This window comes from Carassius auratus, chromosome 15 (assembly GCF_003368295.1).
Source record: "Carassius auratus strain Wakin chromosome 15, ASM336829v1, whole genome shotgun sequence".
Classification (NCBI taxonomy): Eukaryota; Metazoa; Chordata; class Actinopteri; order Cypriniformes; family Cyprinidae; genus Carassius; species Carassius auratus.
The window spans coordinates 14,580,368-14,600,757 of record NC_039257.1 but is presented as its reverse complement, the minus strand read 5'-3'; the positions used below and the strand labels follow the sequence as shown (position 1 = coordinate 14,600,757).

Below are 20,390 nucleotides of genomic sequence, written 5' to 3'. Positions count from 1 at the left end.
ACCTTTTGACAAGCATTCAAACTCTTAGACGGGGACATGTGCACTCGTTTCTTCAGTTTACCAAAATGACAATGTCAGATATGAAATGCATGCCAGCAAATGTAAAAAAAAACAAAGTCAAGAGCCACAATAAAAGCTATTTCACAATGCTTCCTGGTAGTTCAGAGTGGCATGAGCAGCTAATACGGTTTAAACTGGCGAATGGGCTCAATTTCCCAACTTTTATGAAATTCCTACTGATAACCATTCCGCTGACCAATTCAACAGGGCGCTCTTTTCAGTATCTCTCCACGATGACGATGAGATTTTGATTGTAAGTCAATATTTGGATTAGAAAGGCACGTCATGATTCATAGTCGTTCCTGTCGATATCGCAAAGATGGCGAACAGCTATGCGGATGAGGTTATCTGTCTCTCTGAATCGACCGTATCTTAAATCCACTACTTCTGGCATACCGTGGATGTCCTGGCACAGAAAGATGACTCTTATCTCTCTGACGACACTAACGCTAATAGTCAACATTGACAGTGGCGTCTATTTTAAAACCAGGCTTGCAGGGAGATCAATAGGTTCAGGTTTTGCTTTAACATTTATCTCACGTTTTGACGTCAACAAAGTAGTCAAAAAAAGTCTGAAATTGCATATTCAAATACGTCATCCCTGTTCCATAGATTGTCACGTCGGGAATCACAGTTTAGATCGATAAAACAGCGCACCACATGGACAATCGAATATTTACATCCTTCATACTAATGCTATAATAATTGCTTGTATTTACATTCAACTGTACAGAGCATTGTCTAAGCGTTGTCAGATCTCACGGAAGAAGTCTTTGCATCAGTTACACGTCACAGAAACTCCTACAGATGCTTCTAACTTTGGCTGATTGTCACTGTATCCACACAGTTCTACTAGAATGGCTTCACTGAACACATGGTTCTTATTCCAGGTCTTTCCTCTCCTTGAATCTGTAGCTTTGTCTTGTGTTTCCTATTGGTTTGTTCTTCAGGATCACCCATGTTCCTCAATACTGTCACGAAAGTTTGTACCTAACCATCCAGAGTGCGGCTTGCTCGCACTTGTTATGGGTTTCCACAGATACGGGCGCGATGAGTGGGGACGGCGGTGGGGACGATGTTCTTGGCGTCAGGGAAGTCAGGTGCTCACCAGGCCTGAAGCGGACACTGCAAAATAAAGATAGAAATAGGAAACGGTCACATAAGCATTCTGTAGGAGTGTGGAATTTCCTTATCAGCCACACCTGACCAAATATACACCTCATCCCTGTGCGCTCTTTCCCATTGTACCCAACGTTTTCTAGTATTGTTTGGGTGTTTCTGCTCTTTCTTTGGAGAGGGAGAGGCAGATGACCCTGTCGTGACCTGATGGCCGACAAACAGCCTCACCTGATAAAGCTGCCGGCCAGCTGCTCTGACTGCACTCATTAGATGCAGGTCTCCAAATGGAGGTGAGTTTTTGTGATGGAAAGCTCGACAAACAGGAGGGTTATAAAGACTAAGCATGGTTTGTAATGTCCCCATGAGCGCCCACTGCACCGCCCAGTCCAAATACAGCAGGCTGATAAGAGTCTGAAATTGCTCTCTCAGTACTTTGGGGGTTTGAGGAACCACATACCTGAGATATCTAAATGCTAGGTCTCCATTTACCTGGCACAGGTGAAATATTTAGGGTTTTTGCACTTTATCCAGAATTAAAGACAAGATGTTGATAAGTGGAGCACATGCTTTTAGGAAGTTCAAGCCGTCAGGACTGGTGCTGCCAGTGATGTGGCAGCGTGGGAAATTAGGCATGTGAAAGGGGTGAATGCAAACAGCATTTCAGGCTGAGCGGTCAGAGAGCAGGGGAACAGGGAAGAGGTGTAATTACGGCATACACTCCCGTCTACGACAGGGGAGCCGAAGGAGCAAGATGGCTTTGATTAACAGTGAGGATCATTTCCTGACCGCACTGCTAAACTGGACTCACAAGTGACTTTGCATTGAGAGAAAGGAAAGTGTGAAAATATAAAGAAAGAAAAGTAAAAAAAAAATAAAAAAATAACATATATAAATACATGAATACATCTAAATATAAAATATAAAAATAATTACAATTATTAATAATAAAAACATAATAAATGTAATATATCTAAATATAAAATTATATAACATTTATTTTACTGAAAAAAGACAAAGAAAGAAAGAAAGAAAGAAAGAAAGAAAGAAAGAAAGAAAGAAAGAAAGAGAAATGAGAAAGAAAGGGAAAGGCGGTTTCATCAATCATGCCGTGCTCAGACTGGATCACGGGTGACTGATTGGTCAAGCTGTTCAAAGGAAATAGGAATTCTGAGGAGTATCCACACATCGACTCACTTCACTGATTGAGATGTGCAACAAACCTGGCCAAACAAAAGACAGCGAAGCAGGTTGGGTTTGTGCACAGACTGAAACCACATCGACTGAAAAACTCTACATCGGTCATATACAGCCCACTCTGGAAACCTGACACTGATCACAGAAATTCTGATAGAAATGTTGTTTAGCCTGGTGACCATTGTCTGAAAGCAATATTTTGAGTTACATCAAACATACATTAACATTCAACTTTACTGAGAGCATCTGTGATTATCAGAATATAATTTGGATTTATTTCATAAATATAAAAATGTGTAATCCACTGACTCTCACTAATACACATAGACCAATTGTGGATTAAATTTAAACATGAGCAATATGTAGTAGAGTCTGCCCTAGTGGAAAATAAATATATAAAAATGTATTTGAAAGGTACTCTACAAATACATCTACATATTTATGTGCTTAATAAAAATAGCCTGCAAATGTACTTTTGGTTTATTAAAGTGGTATACTTAAATGGATAGTTCACCCAAAAATGCCAAAAAATTATGTCATTAATTACTCACCCTCATGTCGTTCCAAACCAGTGAGACCTCCGTTTATCTTCGGAACACAGTTTAAGATATTTTAGATTTAGTCCGAGAGCTCTCAGTCCCCCCATTGACCGGATATCACAAGCTGCTTTGTTTTAAACTCGCTCACAACAGACACTGAAGAGAAAGACAATGCTGAATAAAGTCTTAGTTTTTGCTATTTTTGGGTCAACATGTATTTTCGATGCTTTAAAAAATTCTAACTGACCCTCTGATGTCACATGGACTACTTTGATGATGTTTTTATTACTTTCTGGACATGGACAGTATACCGTACACACAGCTTCAATGGAGGGACAGAAAGCTCAAGGACTAAATCTAAAATATCTTAAACTGTGTTCCAAAGATAAACGGAGGTATTATGGGTTTGGATCGACATGTGAGGTATTAATGACATAATTTTCATTTTTCTGTGAACTAACCCTTTAAAGTCTCCTAAATTGAAAACAAGTAATGGTTACACTTTATTTTAAGGCATCCTCTTTGTTACACATTACATGTACTTACTGCTCTGCATACTCTGCTCTGCGTACTCTGCACAATTACATGCAGTAACCCTAATCCTAACCCTAACCATATAGTAAGTACATGTAGTTAATAAATATTACTCCAAACTTAAATGTATAATTACACTTTAACAAGGACACTTTAAAATAAAATGTAACCCACCTAATTTTGTACTTGGCACACTTAAATTGTGAGGAAGAAGTGCTGAACACCAACTAAAGACAAAGTGTATTAAGTGTATTTGTTCTAAAGTTGAAGTATGCTTAAAGTACACTTTAAATATCTTGCTTTTAAAGACTGATATTATTCAAAGATCATACAATCCTCATCAATAGAGACATTAAAATACATTTTAGGCTTATTATTAAGAAATGTCCATTGTGCACAGTTAATACTCCAAATAATATTTAATTAAAATTTTCATGTCAGTAAGTCTTGAACAATCTGTCAATATATTAAATATATTAACAGATTTAAACTAAACTTTGAAATACATTTATTTTAAATACATTGCTTTTTACTAGGGTGTGCTAACCTGAGATCTGTTTAAATGTCTAATGTTCTATTATCTAATGTTATCATTTTTCATGTATGTCTTTGTATTCACCACTATTACTTTGGCCCAGTGATGGTCAAAAATATAGCAGACAAGCAGAAACTGAAATAGATGAATAGTAGATGGCTTAAAAGGTTTGTGGATCATGTGATTTGTATCTTTGCTGCATTAACGAAGCTCACAGTTTACAATTCCATCCCACGTGGCTTTATTTCCTAATAAAAAGCATGCAGAAGCCTCACTTTCCATTTGTAGGACACACAGACAGACCTGAGAACCCGCTGAATAAACTAATCAGCTCTGTTAGAGCGGATCCAAGAGACATCAATGCATGTTGGTGAATTTTGTGGATGACTGACCTGTTTGCTGGAGGACATTGAGCTCAGCGTACTGAGGCTGTTGGCGTCTGTCACCACCATGGCAGGGGGAAACCGAGACGAGTGAGAATAATGGGGCGGCTCCTGCTTGTGTGAGTACACTGTGAAGATAACAAAAAGACGGTCATTTGAAAGTCTTGAAAATGAATTGATCTTGACTAGATGTGTGGCCAGAGGAAGTGGACTGACTGTGTGAGTGTGAAACAGAGGCCATGAAGGGTTGCTGGTTCATGTGGCCAGGTGACTGTTGCATGAGCTGCTGGTGTGAGACATTCATCTGCTGCGAGAACTGCACCGGCTGCAAAGCTGCCAGACTGCCTGCAATGCTGTTGATGACAGGCACCGTCTGTGCCTGCGACGTGTTCAAACCTGGATGCGAGAACAATGACGTGTCATGTGAAGAATGTATGAAGAATCTGAAATGGAAAGCAAGGTGGTTGGACACTCACTTTGTGCAATGGCCATGACTCCAGAAATGGGCATTAAGAGGTTGGGGGTCTGCTGGTGCACATGGTGGGATGCATGGATGTTGGTCAGGGTGCTGACTGGAGGAAGACCTCCACCTGAAACTGAGATCTGTGAAGAAAATGCACCAACAGAATGACTCGAATGCTTCAGTCACAACGGTTTCAACTGCACTCTTATCTTAAGAAGGTATCTGAGCCCTGACAGAGACATGGAGCTTTATTTGAATAAGCCGAGCTGAGAGAAGGCCATGCTCAGACAACCGTCTGACTGCTCAGATAACCTGCTGTCATACTCCCTTCCTCCTACCATGACTTCCACCTCCCGTTGACAGAAACGCACCCTAAACCATGATGAATTTGACCTGTAGTGTGACGCTGCAGCCTTGCCAGAAGAATTAATGCATAGAAAATTGTCCTGAAACAAAAAGCTACATGAGCATCTCGCCCAACTCAAACATTAGTATTCAGATAAGCAACTCAACTGAGTACCGGTGTCACGCAACCGACAGTGAACAAGCATAACTCCACCCTCCTCCTCCTCAGCGGGGCATTTAATCAATGCAAAAAGAATGTTTCTTTGTCAGGTTTGTTGGCACAGTCATGGCCGTGCCCCTTTCTCACTACCACCAGCTAACGTTTGCTAAGATTGGCCCTTCGGTGCCCCGTGGGCCAAGGCCTACTGTCTGCTTCTGGGTTTGGCACAAAGCAGCTTTTGTAAGCCCACTTTGGGTGAAGGTAATATGTGTCAATAGCAGATGTGGTGCTATCTTTTCAGGGCTCAGAAGTGCTCACCATCTTGGCATCAGGTGACAGGAGGCTGTGGCTGGGGTCCAGAGCCCCCGGAGAGACCTGCTGTAACACTGACTGGCTGGTTGACAAGGCATTGCTGCTGTGGTGGTTGATCGTTGTAGAGGAACTGACTTCACCCGGACCTTGCTGGCTGTACCGGACACCTGTTGAGAGAGAAAGCAAGGTAGAAAATGGTCAGATTTAGTCTCCCGACCTGTCTCCAGTCTGTATCTGTTGGTTGCAGACAAGTTAGGGCAGAGCAAACAAACTGGGGCCTCTGCACCTGGTCCCTGAATGGTCAAGGTAATTCAAATGTGTACATATGGGTTGTCTGCAACTCTAAAAACTAAGCAAGGATGACCTTCTCCAAACCTTCTCCTGGAGGGCCACCTTCTAGCACAGAAGAACCCAAACATTAAGGTCTTCTGGATTACCAGAAACCTCCTGAGAGGTGTGTTGGCCCTCCAGGAGTACGACTGACACCCCTGATCTATGTGAAATAAAGCTTCATGAGGAAATTATGCTTTAATTCTCTGTTTTATCTTCTGGGCCAAAGGAATCCAGCCGGTCTCCTATGGAATGGATGATTACCCACCCAAAGCGCCACAGATATTAATACGGTAAACATTATTCACTTAATGCTAATGTTAGACACATTTTTCAGTCCAAAAGATCTTCACTCATAGATTCAAATAACAGGGTGACCAGTCAAGCAAGATGATGGTATGGGCAAATGATATACACCTTTATTTGTGACAACCTCTTTCCCTGAGTGATGCACCAAACAAAAAGCCAAATGACTAGCAAAACAGCTGAGAATAGGAGTATTGTGTTATAGCAAATCAATTGATCCCTCTGTTGTCTTTCATTGTGCAGGAGAACTCTGCAGACACAACTTTGTCCCCCTTTGCACACTTACGGCATTGCCAGCTCTCGACAGTGTCTTGTAAACACCAGCGCAGGATAATAAAGCACTCCACTGGGCCTACAACCTGCTCAGCACACAATGGGCCAGCAACCATAAACAGTCTTAACTTTACTACCGCTCACCCTCTAAAAGTGTCAGGGAGAGAGAAGGCTATTGTCTGACTCCGTCAGGCATTCACTCTGACTGCAGGGATCTCCTCTCATGCTCAGTCCTTTAGGTCTGCGCTGTCTGGGCCATGCCAACCAGCAGGAGGGCTCTGTTTCTCAGGGAACCAGGAATCAAAATACAACCTCTGAGAATGCGACATAAAAGTTACATGGAATAGTATCAAAAACTAAGTCTTAATTACGCTATTCAGAAAGGCAACTAATGCTGATTGCAATATCTAGACAATGTACTGGGTTATCAGCTGATGCGATCTTCTCAAAATAGCTAAATCTTGACTGAAACAATGCTTCCTAAAAGCATTGTTTGCCAACTATGGTCGCAAGTTCCACTTGCAACTATTGTTGACAGAACTTGCAACTATTGTTGCTTTTGGGCTATGCACCACTGAACGATGTTTTGGTCTGTCACTTCTTATGAATCTGTTTTCTTTCATTTAACAATGCACTTTGTAATTGCCTTTTGGTATAGCTAGAATGAGATGTAAATGTAAAAATTGCTTCCTTGGTTAACCTTGGTTAAAGGGCAGAGGGTGGTGGGAAATCCTAAAAGGGAGTGGTAGCAGTAGACTTCAGTAGGTTTTAAAAGGTTCAGCTCTCCCTGGGATGCATGTAATATCAAAGCCTTGCTTTTCATCCCCAGGCAGTGCTCATTATAGCAATGCCGCATATGAGAGGCCTCCTGGGTCTTAGCAGGACGTACGTGGCCTTTCAGCCTTTCCGTGTCCCCCAATAGACCAAGCAAGGACAGCTGAACTCTTCTTTCCTCTGCTTGCCCTTTGCTTTTACATTAAGGGGAGGGCCATTTTCCTTAAAGTTTCCTTGCTCATGGGGCGACAGTCTTAAATGAAAGTTTCTTTAGTTTCAAAGATTAATGGCTAAAGCTTTGGTGCTGATGACCACCATTTCAACATATTTTACTTAGATAGGATCAAAGAGCATTCTGAAAGTGGTTTGCTTTCCCAACAGCACCACAACACAAGCACAGGGACGATCCCAGCCGGCCTCAAAAAGCACATATTGGTTGACCTTCCAGCAGCGGTGAAATGGCAGGTCCGTTATCAACAGGCCAAACAAGAATCAATAAAAAAGTAGTCCCTCTCTGATCTGACCTAGTAATGACCTCTTCAACAAAACCTGGGTTGTGTAGTTTCCGAGAGGGGGGCTGAGTCCGGGAATCACCCAGTACCCCTCCATACCTTGAGCAGAAGAGGATCATCAGTCCTGTCTTGCCCAAAAAGAGCCAATAGTCCAGCGGACAGCTCCTGCTGTTCTACTCAGAGCCCAGCCACTGCCTCTATAAAGGTGAGAGGGGCTTCAAGGTGTCCCTCCCCCTGGCCCAGCAGAGATAAATGAACCTCGGTTACAGTCACTACAGTCTTCTAATATGCCGCAGACAATAGGATTCCCTGCAGGGAGAGGGTAAAGAGATCAGGGAAGAGGGGAGTCCCTTATCAAAGGCCTGAGAGATGTAGTAGTAGACAAGGATTTTAATCGTCAATTAAGCATGCATAATACAGGCCATGCCCTGGCAACGTGATGAGGGGTCCTGCTGAGCCATTCTTGTCAGGCCAGCTTCTGACACCAAAAAACAGCTGATGCTGCTGGCAGGGACACCTTTTAAATCCCTCAACTAGGAGCAAGGAAGAGAAGACCGACCCCATCTTGTTCCTCCCCCTTCCTATCCAAATGAACACCCAACCTAAGGTCACTGACTGGTCAGGTGTGCAGAAGGAAACACCACACGCAAACAGACAAGCCACTCACTGCCATGCCACAGGCCCAGAAACAAGCAACACACCCATAGTAGAAAGCACTCGGAATCAAACATAAAAGAGCAACAATAGGTAATAAGCTGGTTGAGTCAAAGAGTGTGTTGCTTTTAGAGCTCAAGTCTTGCCATATCAAACTAAGTCAATAAATCTTTCTGGGAATACAATTCATTAGATAACAGAGGAGTGGGGCCTGCAGTAAACCGCAGTGACTCTACAGGTAAAACTAGGCCTCGAGAGTGAGCTGAGCCGCATGACCCAAGGATGACCCAGAGTCCCGTCCAAGGGTGGCTGCTCTTTGTGTCTCACTCTTACTTGGTGACTTCAGTAGAGCTGAGATTGCAGGTACAATGCAGATTGTTCTTGGTGTGCGTTTCAAAGCTAGGAATAACAATGCCATTTGCTCAGCTCACTCTCATTGATCACTGCCACTTTCCCTCTGATCTCGTCAACTATGTCTTCTCTTCTTCAACTGCTGCAATGATGATGATCAAGACTGTCATAATGATCATTGCCACACTATACTGTCAAATGGTCAGTGATTGTATTTTCAAACCTCTAGCCACATTCACAGGCTAATAGGAATATCAAATAATATATGTGAGATTACAATGAATGTGTCAGTACCTTGCATCTTACTTGGTGGGGAGTTGCTGGTTTGCGGGTGATGTGGAGAACTGTGTGCAAGAAGGGAGTTCAGATTGTGTGTTGGCCCACTATATGCATCCATAGCCAGTTTTTGTCTAAAGGCCTCTTCCTTTCTCCTGTTGGCAAACCAGTTGTAGACTCGCACCTCCGTGACCAGGTTGGAGCCAAGCCCGTGAGATTTAGAAGGTGATACTCCCCTCTGGAGGCATTCAGCTCTAAATATAGTCAAGAGAAACATATTAGCACAACTGGGATGAAAGTGAGGAAGTTGTTTTTATTGTCATTCATCGCAAGTCCATCCGTACCGGTTGCACTCCTCCACCAGTGCCTCCCTCTCCTCTTTGCTGGGGTTCTTCTGTCGATCGTAAGCCTGGTAAAGGATCTGTTGGGATGCAGGCCCCCATTTGAAGCGGTTGCGTCTCATTTTCTTGCATGCAGGTTCAATGCCAGCATCGTCCCCTGACTGCCCCATCCCCATGCCCTGCCCAGACTGACTGAACTCAGAAAAAAAAAGTAGCACCTGATCCTGGTTGGCTCTGTCGGACATGTTGCTGACAGAGCCTTGCGAGGCTTGGTTGAATTCTGAAACACAAAAGTGTGGGATTTTTCATATTTAAAATTTTCATATAAAAATTCAGGGTGTGATGTTACACCACATGTGTGATAACCTTTGACCCTTGGTTAAAATTTTATATGACTGCACTCTTTATATGTCATTGTGCTTCTTATGACAACATAAATACAAAAAGGGTGACAAAGGTGATGCAATAAGATAAATAAAACATTAAAATATATACATATGTAGTTGGCATATATCTAGAAATCTAAAATTGCATCATTTTTGAAAAAAGGAAGGGTTTTTTCTACCAGAAACTGTTGCTTGATACTGTTCAGTTTTATTCAGTTGAACCGGGAAGTTTAATATTATTCAAACAGTAAAATAGAAAAATGTCACATGCAGCAAGAAACACAAATATTAACTTACGTCGCAAGATCTCCCGCTGTTTTCGGACGTACCAGGTGTAGAGCGCCGCGCGTTTCTGCATTTTCATAGGCGTGCCTTTATTCAGATGCTGCGACAGGTGCGACTGATTGAGGCCTGTCACATCCACCACCTCGCGCTGAGGAATATTGTGCTGCTGCATGTAGCCTTTGATCATGCGGGCCGCGCGCCACGGGTCCTCCCTGAAATGACCGGAAACATAAAACATAACACTCTCACTTTATATGATCGTATTAGTCTGCTTTTAATTGTTGCTTTCGTTTATTTTACATTTATGATTGCGTAATTATAATCTGTTTAACATGTTAAATTCTGTAAGTGCGGTCAATTGTTCCCAGCGATAATAAACAATCGTTCATCAGTGTATTCAAGGTTGTAAATAATTCCAAAGGTTAAAGACTTCACTGCGTATACGCGCAATTCAACCACTGATTTAATTACAAAAGGACAAGTTAGAGACAAGTGAAGGACTTAACGGCAGCTGGATATTGTTCAGCAAGAACATTAAAAAGTCATTTCAAAACGAAATACTCGATCCTAAAATGTAGTTCAGCATGGTTTAAAACGTTGCTTTTGGAGAGGAGAAAATACACTGCATCTGTCGAAAATGGTGGTTAAATGAATTTGATATGATTTTTAAAAGTCTTACGCTATCAAGTCTAGATGTAGCTAGCTTAATAAAAATTAAAATTAAAAAATTAAATAGCCTACGGTGGGCTATTATGATATTAGCTTCAAAATAATATTTGTTACTCATTAGTACAAAGGTGCTGGATACTAAGAACTTTAATCATAATAGCCTACTTAATGAATAAAAAAATGCCGTCCACATACAACTACATTTATGTAGGGAATTTGAAGTTAATAATAAAACATATGCTATGCTATATAAAAGAAAGAAAAAAAGATTTATCGGAAACGTAAGATGTGTAAGGTTAAGATTGCTATTAATTCAACAAAAATATTTAGCTATCTATTAGCCTACCCTTTATAATAAGAATAGGCTACTAGCTTATTATAAAATACTTTTTATTAGGCTATTAAGTAGCTAAAATTTTTACTCAAAATGTATGTAACCTAATAAAATGAAGAAAAGCGAGCAAAGTATGTCGAAAAGCGGCTATTGAGGTAGGCTACATTAAAACGAAATTAGGTCTTACCATTTTTTAGCTGAGGCTGAACTTCTGCTCCTGAAATCTGTCCAGACGGTTTGATCTGGAGACTGACTAGACATATATCTGTGAGCGGACTTGGTTTATAACTTTCGACAATGAATAACTAGATCTCCATTCACGCTAATCGTTCTTCACTGTGTGTCTTTCAGTTGATGATTTATAGGATAAAATTAATAACTCAACTCCACGTGCTTTAGTTTTGATTTTCATTTTTATTTTGTGACGTTGAAACTGCTGTAAAGATAGCCTAAGCATAAAAAGAGTAGCTAATATTAGATTTTAATTTAGTCGGTGTGTTATTTTTAAAACTTTTGTTTTTAAATGAACTGGACTACTGACAAATAATAGTAATAATGATAGTTCAAAAGTTAATCACAAAAAATAATTAATTTTACGTGGCCTAAAATAAATGCAATTAGCCTATTCTAAGAAATCAAACCCTGAACTCAGAAAACAGTGCGCGCGTTTTTATTTTATTTTCGAGAGCGCAGAGGTGGTTAATAATAAATAGATCTTCTTGATATATCTCTAAGCTAAAGAAATAACTCACGTAGATAATTAGTAACCAGAATCTGAAAAGAGGAAACATTGGCGCGTGCTTTTAAATTTGTAAACACCGGTAGGAGAAGATTTAACTTTTCAGAAAAAAACATCATTGACTTTCATGCAAATGTCATATTAAAATGTTTTCTTCTGTAGCTATATTATAGACTAACTAGGCTACATATTTGATTCCATCTATTTAACCTGTCATTATATGTATTAATGTAACCTGTAATTTCTGTATTACGTACCCTATGAGTTTTCGGTCAGTATAATTAGCCTCTATTAATAGTTTTGAGGCAATTAATTTTGTATTTTTTACAGTAGGCTATAGCTCGAATTAGTATTTAGCCATATTAGCACATTTTTAGTGAATGTGGACTTGCTCATGATATTAATAAACGTTCTGTAGGCCTATTTAATCCTAATGACGAAAGTAGCTGCTTGTAATTCGGCATAAACGCCACAGTAACAGTCAGCCCTTTACTGTATTACAGTAGCTACAGTGTCGGTTCAGCTACTCCTTTTTTCACATGTATCTCTTTAATTTGTATATAAAGCCAGTGATAATAGCAGAAGCAGACACTTACGCCAACATCCGCTCGATTTCTGCCCTCTGCTCCGCGGCTTCCTCCGTGTTTTGGGACTGCAGCTCTTTCAGGATCGGAGGGGTATCGAAATCATCCCCGTCCTCTGAGCCCTCATCCCCTGATAACTTCCCTTTGCCGTGTCCATTGGTCAGCGTGTGAAACACCGGCTTTGTATCCGTGTCACTGAGTTTGGAGCCGGAGGGGGACATCTGCAAACTGTCCAGTTTAACTCCAAAAGCGCTCGGGCTCGGGTCCAGGTCCTCCAGCGCTTGCAGAAGCACATCTTTAGTAACCCCAGAGTCCAACAAGGCGCTCAGGAGCTCCTGTTGCAGAGAGGTCAACTTAGAAACCATTTTTGCCAACATCTGCTACGCAAGGAGGTATAAAGAGGGAAATGCAGTAGCCTGTGTGAAATGTCCCCTCTTCACGCCTCCAGTGAGCTCCTCCGAAGACACCTGCTCTGAGAAGTTAGGACACTTCCCTGTCCGACTGAAGGCTATAACTTGCCATGATGCTTCCAGAGGGCAGGCGATATAAAATATGATAATGAGTGGGAGGCTGCTCAGGGCCTTTATGCAAATGAGTTGTCCTGGGCCATACTGACTGTTTACACACTGCTTGCTATCAGCACAACTCTGAAGAACTTTGGACTCTGTCGACTTTGGTTAATGCAGGCTGTAATAATAATAATAATAATAATAATAATAATAATAATAAAAATAATAATAATAACAAGTTTAGAACTATAAGAATTTTCACCTATTTATTAAATTTAGCTGTAGAAAATCCCAAAAGTCATAGGTGCCACTGGGATCAGATGACAAACATCAAGTGATGTTTCAGTAATCAAATTATGTTTTATATATGTTTAATCATATTTATCAAAATGTAACTTAAATAAATGAATACACTGCTTGATTAGGCTATGTCTCAGCTCATCAAACAATATCTTTTTTTTTATCGATCTGGAAACTTGTCTTAACATAGGGATATCACTAAAAATCAAGACAAAAGTTAAAAGTTTTCAGAGTATTGTAAATATAAACCTGATGTCACTGAGCAAAGCACTATGAGAACTTTTCACTTCTAAAAACAATAAAACGTTTCTTAGAAGAATGTGATTGAATTGTTTAGCCATATTTCTTTAAATTAATTTAAAAGTGAAAATATGATCAAACTTTTGTAAATGTATTTTATCCTATCAGTTACCTGCTGAAGTGAACAGAAATAAAACAAGCTTCTTTTTTTAATAATCAGATCGCTTTCAAACAATAGATGCAAATTGTGATTTTTGTCAGGTTTTTTGTTTGTTTAGATTTTATTTAGGCTATTTATTTTTGTGTATTTATCAATAATCATTACACCTCCCAAAACATTTTAAGCCACATAAAGACTGGACAAGTAATTGTCTCGTGCCTTCTTAAGGCATTAACTAATAATAAATTATTTAAAACAACAAAAACTGTTCATCCAAACAAACAAAAAAACAGAAAAAGAAGAAAAAGAAGCGTAATCAGTGTAGCAATCAAGATCGATCTAGAACATATTAACACCACAACATGCTAAAATGCTTGCCATGCTGTAAAATAATAATAATAATAATCTAATTAGTCTTAATTGGTCTGTTGATCTGAGCTGCCTTTCCCAAAAGCATTTTAAGCTGAAGTACATGGTACACCCATTGAAACCAACGCAGCTTGCTCAGTTAGCTGGATTTAAATGTGTTTTGGACACTTTTCTCTTAATTGATTTAAGAAGATTTTTCATTAGCAAGAACTAAGTAAAAATATGATGCATCTCTAACCATTTTGCACTATTAATAAACATTCAGATGAAAAGCACAAAATTGCTAGTCATTCATGCACCAGCGGGGACAGTTTGAATATGTGTTGTGGAGCAGTTGGAAGGGCAGTAACGGTGTATGCAAATATTAATTTACAGCCTGACTGCTGCCAGCTGCCTGAGTCTCATAACTGACATTCATGATCCCAGGAACACGTGATCTTACAGACATCCGATGATTACGTTTGGAGAAAGAGTAGTAGAGAAACACAGATGGACATCAAAGTTTCTCTACTGATTGCTACTCCTACAATTCCTGTGAAGAAGCTGGTATTTGAATATAGATTTGATATTTGGTAATGAAAACGATGTGGTAGAGGAATAGCGATAGCTGGCCGATAACTTTCTTTTGTATTCGTAGTTATAGGCTGTGTGTTGGTACTTCCGTGATTTGTGTTTTATTGTATACTCTCAAAAATAAAGCTTCTTTACTGGCATTAATGGTTCCATGAAGAACCTTTAACATCCACGGAATCTCATTTTGGAACTTTAGAATTTTAAAATGTGTTCTACACTAAGAAAAAGAACAGTTCACCGAAAGGTTCTTATAGGACTGGAAATGGTTCTTATGGTGTCGCTGCATTGTTTTGGAATATTTATTTTTAGGACTGTAAATCACTTTAAGAAGAAACTGTTTAGCAAAAATGAAAATGTAAAGAACAAAAAGTGATTTCAAAAAGCAAGTTGAATCCAGTTCAAGTCAGTTCTTGGTGGATTCAGTGTGAATGGAATGAAGCAAGGGTTTGAGGTTAACTATGAGCATTGCAGGTTGACCCAAACTGTGCTTGGCAGCCATTTGGATGTGTGACCCTCCTCCACCCTCAGCCTTCCTCCATCACAGTCTGGGGCACAGAGCGGAACGCTTGGAAACTTTTTGGGTGAGAAGGGCAGAGAAGGTATGGTGTGTGTGTGAGATTCAGCGGCCGCTGATCATGTCTCGTTCCACACAGTAACCCGGACCTTACCCCCAGCATGCACCCTCCGACCGTTCCACTCTACTGAAGAGCTTGTTTTTCTTTTCAAACAAGTAAAGTGTTGTCTTATTCTGGTTTTGTGGTTAATTCTGCATTTAAAAAAGATTAATTTGCCATCAAAAAGTAACTTAATTAACCTGAATTAATAAATGTAAACAATTTTATTTATGTGATTCACACTGTAAAAATTACTTAATATTATTAAACAATTTTTTGAAGAAAATATATTATATATAAAAAAGAAATATTACTTTAGGCACACTTTAATATTCAAATTTAGTTATTCAGATTTTTTTATTTAATTGAAAATAAAGTAAAAACAACAATATTGTGAAAAATTATCACTAAAAAAAATCTATTTGAATTTATTTTAAAATGTAATTTATTCCTGTGCAAAGCTGAATTTTCAGCATCATTACTCAAGTCTTCAATGTCACTTGAGCCTTCAAAATTATTTGAATATGCTGATTTGGTGCTAAAGAAATATTTCTTATTTTTATCAATGTTGAAAACAGTTGTGCCGTTCAATTAATTTTTTTATTTTTTTGTGGAAACCTAAAAGATTTATTTTCGGGATTCTAATGATGAATAGAAAGTTTAAAAGAACAGCATTCATTTGAAATACCTTTAGCCACATTTATTTTATTTTATTTTCATATTTTGTTTTATGTTGTATTTCTACTTGCTGAATAAAATCAGTCAATTTTATAACTAAATTAATTAATTAAAAATGAAAAGAAGAAGAAGAATAAGAGCTGCTAGAAAAATAATTCTCACACTGAATGTTTCAGTATAGCTTCATATTCTTGAAGAATATGTAATTTAAAGATGGCTTATATGCACTGGAAGAACAAAAATGAGTAAAAAGCATATTTGACCAAACATCTAAAATGGTAAATTCAGTGTAAAACACTTCACCAAAATATTGGTAGCACTTTATTTTACAGTCCTGTTCCCCGTGTACATACTATGTACTTATTATAGTAATTACAATAACTATGTAATAACTAGGTACTAACCCTGAACCTACCCCTAAACCTAACCCTATCCCATGTAGTTACCTTGTATTACCAGAACTTTCTTAGATAAATACACTGTAAGTACACTATAAGTACATGGAAGTACACGTACTGTAAAATAAAGTGCAACCAAAATATTACTGAGCATGGCAAACATTCTGATATTTAATACCTGGGAAGAGTTGATGGAGATGTTAGTGTGAAACGTTCAGTGAAGCTGATTAAGTGCCCAGATCTGATTGGATCAGAGTTCCCACTGAAAACAAATGAAGCTTTGATCTGTCCCAGAGGAGACGTGGCAGCCCTCGGTTGTGTTTCATTTAAGGATAAACATTGTATTTTCCATATTTCCTAACAATTCAGAAATAAAAACAGACACAAATCAGACACCAGCTGTAATAACACAATGATGAAACGCTATACACAAATCCGCCGTGAACTCTATGGGCACCGCCATCTTGCCTGCCGCCATTACTGCGTGCCTGTGAAGTGTGACGGTGTGACGCTTGCCGGTGCCCTCTAATGACATTTCAATGAAAGCGGATCCTGCTCATTAAAGAAAATATCTGGTGAAAGAGAACATTGGGTAGATGATGTCAGACAGTGGTCAAAACTTACTTATAAAGGTAATTTATTGACAACATAATGTAAAAATATGTAATGTAATGTAAAGAAGTGTATTAATTGATGACAACAATAAAACCGAACGCTGTCATTACTAGCTGTGTTGCTAATATGTTCACAAGCTTCACAAGTTTCAAATAACTATTAGGCCATCCTTAAAAATATTCTTGTTGGCCATAACCCGACCGACCCTGTCAATTTAGGATCGACCCAATTAATTTTTTCCCCCCTTTTAGACCGACCGACTTGCCGGTTGTAATTGCATTAAGACCCAATTAAGAGATTGTTTTTACTCTTCAAACGACTAATACAAATGCAATAAAATGTGAGACGAGCAATTGAGGCTTTTCACACGCTCTCACGCCACACATACATTTTCTCACGCACAGAAAAATCGCGAAGCAAAGAGGACACGGAGACCGACAGACTAGACAGAGCAGGTGCAACAAAGGTTCGTGAATTTCACAAACGGTTTTATTCCAGGCCGGTAGTTTTGTGCTGTTGTTAAAACAGCCAACCACACAACACGCTCTTCCCGGCATCACTGGACAAAAATAAAAATAACTTTTCGTTCAGCTAACATCTGCTACAGCCGCCTACGGGACAGACACGCTACTTCTGCTACTTCCTTAGCAGGAAGGCACGCAGTAATGGCAGCACTGCTTTACTTCCGTGTTTCGTCTATAAAGTCAATCTATATAGCAGATTATTTGGTTATGAAGCAATGGCAGAGTTCATACTGAATCTGACTTTTGTGAAATCTCAAATCTGAAACTTTCCTGCATGAGACTCTAACATAGATGTGAAGTCAGTCTAAAATGAGTTGTAATTCCAATGCAGTTCAAACTGCAGGATCTCCTCCCTCTGCACAAACACAGCCTGTGATTGGTCGTGTTGTTGTTCAGCGTGGCTCTCTCGATCGCGGGCCTTGACCGACTGACTGACACACTGTTGACTCAGTCAACACACTCTAGACAGTAAGTGTGTACACTTTTCTTGAATGGTGCCCAAGACATGAATGTCTTTTTGTTGCGTTTATTCTTACAAAGTACTAGAAGTGTGTGTGGTGCCTTTATTTGTTAAGACCTGTCCAATCGCACTGGCTTTGAGCTTGCTAGGTGATTTATTGGCAAGGCAAACCACTTGTTGCCTTCTTTTCCTCCTATAGAGTTTCTTTAAATTCTTAATATGCTCCAAATACTGATTCTCTAAAGAGATTCGTGAGTGTGAGTCTGATTCTTTCTTGTGGCTCGCAGGAATTACAACAGGTGTTAGGAGTCAAATCCTTTCGAACAGATGAAAGCTCACGTATCGCTGAAACAATAAGGAGAATTACTTTGAAGATAAATAAAAGTTGGGTTGGGAGGCGTCTATGGGGAAACCCGGTCTCAGTTCAGGGTCAGGACGGCCTCTTTAGCTCCTCATCAGGGCTCCATGACCCCATGCGTACACCTCCCTTTCCTTTTTTTGCCTGGCCCACTGCAATTCTGAATCATTACATCAACTTTAGAGTAGCATTCACAAGGTTTTACTAAAACAAGCGTGTAATTCCCTCCAGTTTGTGCTATTAAACATGCTCTACTCCTGAGAGCAACTGTCAGGTTTGGCTATAAAAATAGGATTCTTAAAGGGATAGTGCACCCATAATAAATAAATGGGATAAATGTTGAAATTAATATGTTTTAAGATTAATAAATGCTTTAGAAATGTTAGTTCATGAGTGTCAACTAATGTAGTATATCCTTAAGTGTTACCAAAAATAAAAAACCTGCAAGAGAATGTGCTTATAATACATAAAACCTTTGACGGATTATGTAACATTATCATGTTTGGAATTGATAATCACAGTTAGAAAAATTATTAATCAACCTGACACTAAACACTATTTTTCAAAACACGTTGGTTCAAATGGACCCTTTTCATGATGTTTCCATAAAGCTAATAAAATTTAATATTGGAATTATTATGCATTTATAATTCTATAGTTTGTGTTTCAGAAAGCTAGTTAATGCCACTGTGTGAGTGTTTCTGATGGCAAATTTTCCAAATCTCTTTATACTTTTTCCTCTTTTAGAAACAGAATTTTGGATTTTCTTATGCTTTCGGAGAAACGGCGGTGGAGAGAGGTGTGAACGTTGAGTCCTGTTCTCCTGACTAAAGCTGGGTAATTCATCAGACAGCTGGCACTAAGGTTAATAGCTCGCACATATTCAAACTGAATGACTCCAAGAAAACAAATGACCCAAAAACACACATGCAGACACACTGAGGCATGAAAGCAAGGAAAAAAGACGCCAACCAAATCCCATTTCGTCCTCTAGCCTAGATGTGCACATCAGTGATAGTGAAAGGTCACACGAGACAAATGTGTTCTCTTGGTTTTGGTTGGAGATTGCGACTTTATTCACTTACAGCTTCCACAACATTCTTTGGTTGTTGGAATGGGGATGGTACTATAAATCAGGTTTGTGTGTCATAAATGAAACTCAAACTGAGCGAAAAGGAGATATGTTTAGTCTGCCAACACCCTGCCACTCCTAAACATTCCAGCCGTAAGAAGGCCAAGACCTCTGTACCTGCCATAGGCCACAACACTGCATGTGTGTGTGTGTGTGTGTGTGTGTGTGTGTTAGGTAGTCATTAGTGTTCCCGGTGTGCTGCGTTTAGTGGTGATTTGCATGTTTAGGGGCAGTTTTAAAAGTTTCGTTTCGGTAGTCTGGTGGAGTTTCAGTGTTTTTTACACACTGGCTTGTTGTGTGGATCAGTCTGTTAAAGTTTCACTCACTAGTGCCACCCAGAGGACAGAGAGAGAAACAACCAATTAGCAACAGATAATAAGCAAATAATCTAAAGGGGGGGGGGGGCAATTATATTTTTAAGACTGTATCTCAGTGTCATTTTAATAGCTGGGTTTTTTTTTTTTTTTTTTGGACATACAATGACATTTTTTAGACTGTATTTTTAATATTATTTATATGTATTATTATTTTGAATTCACATATTAGTTTTATGTTTTCATATATCTTTCATTTCGTTATGCAGTGTTGTCACTTTTATTTGTTTTGGAGCTTTTAATTAATTTGTATTTAGTTTAAGTAATTTTTGCACTGCAGCTTAAAGATGTTGTTTCAGCTACTGAAGAAAAAAAATGGTGTAGATACAATTTTCACTCTCTTTCACAAATAATTTCCAAGAATCAACAAGTAACACATTCAAATAAATGTGATTTTTTTTAAGACTGAAACAGTATTTATTTATTTATTTGTTTGTATATTTATCTATCATACTCCAATAATCTTTATTTACAACTTAAAAAAAATAAATAATAATAATTCTGTGTAGAATTCATTTCAAATGCTTTTTTTCTTCTAATATTTATATTTTATTTTATTTCAGATTTATTTCAAATGGTCCTTTTAATATAATAAAAAAATGGCATATAAACAGTTTTTACACAGGAA

At 39.0% G+C, this 20,390-nt stretch overlaps 1 protein-coding gene across 4 annotated transcripts in view; it reads right to left on the bottom strand.

Annotated features, from left to right (window-relative positions):
• LOC113115212 (hepatocyte nuclear factor 1-beta-A-like) overlaps positions 1 to 20,390 on the bottom strand; it is a 28,748-nt gene continuing 8,358 nt past the window's right edge. The window contains exons 3-11 of one of the 4 annotated variants that reach the window (XM_026282630.1): positions 12,471 to 12,793; positions 10,145 to 10,344; positions 9,465 to 9,741; positions 9,139 to 9,374; positions 5,651 to 5,811; positions 4,841 to 4,967; positions 4,581 to 4,760; positions 4,374 to 4,492; positions 1 to 1,185 (exon numbers count right to left, since the gene is read on the bottom strand). In XM_026282630.1, coding sequence (XP_026138415.1) covers positions 1,165 to 1,185; positions 4,374 to 4,492; positions 4,581 to 4,760; positions 4,841 to 4,967; positions 5,651 to 5,811; positions 9,139 to 9,374; positions 9,465 to 9,741; positions 10,145 to 10,344; positions 12,471 to 12,793 — 1,644 coding nt within the window. In that variant the 3' untranslated portion in view covers positions 1 to 1,164. Of the gene's footprint in view, positions 1,186 to 4,373; positions 4,493 to 4,580; positions 4,761 to 4,840; positions 4,968 to 5,650; positions 5,812 to 9,138; positions 9,375 to 9,464; positions 9,742 to 10,144; positions 10,345 to 11,322; positions 11,472 to 12,470; positions 12,978 to 20,390 lie in introns of those variants that run through there. The other 3 variants (XM_026282629.1, XM_026282628.1, XM_026282631.1) reach the window with 3 other exon arrangements.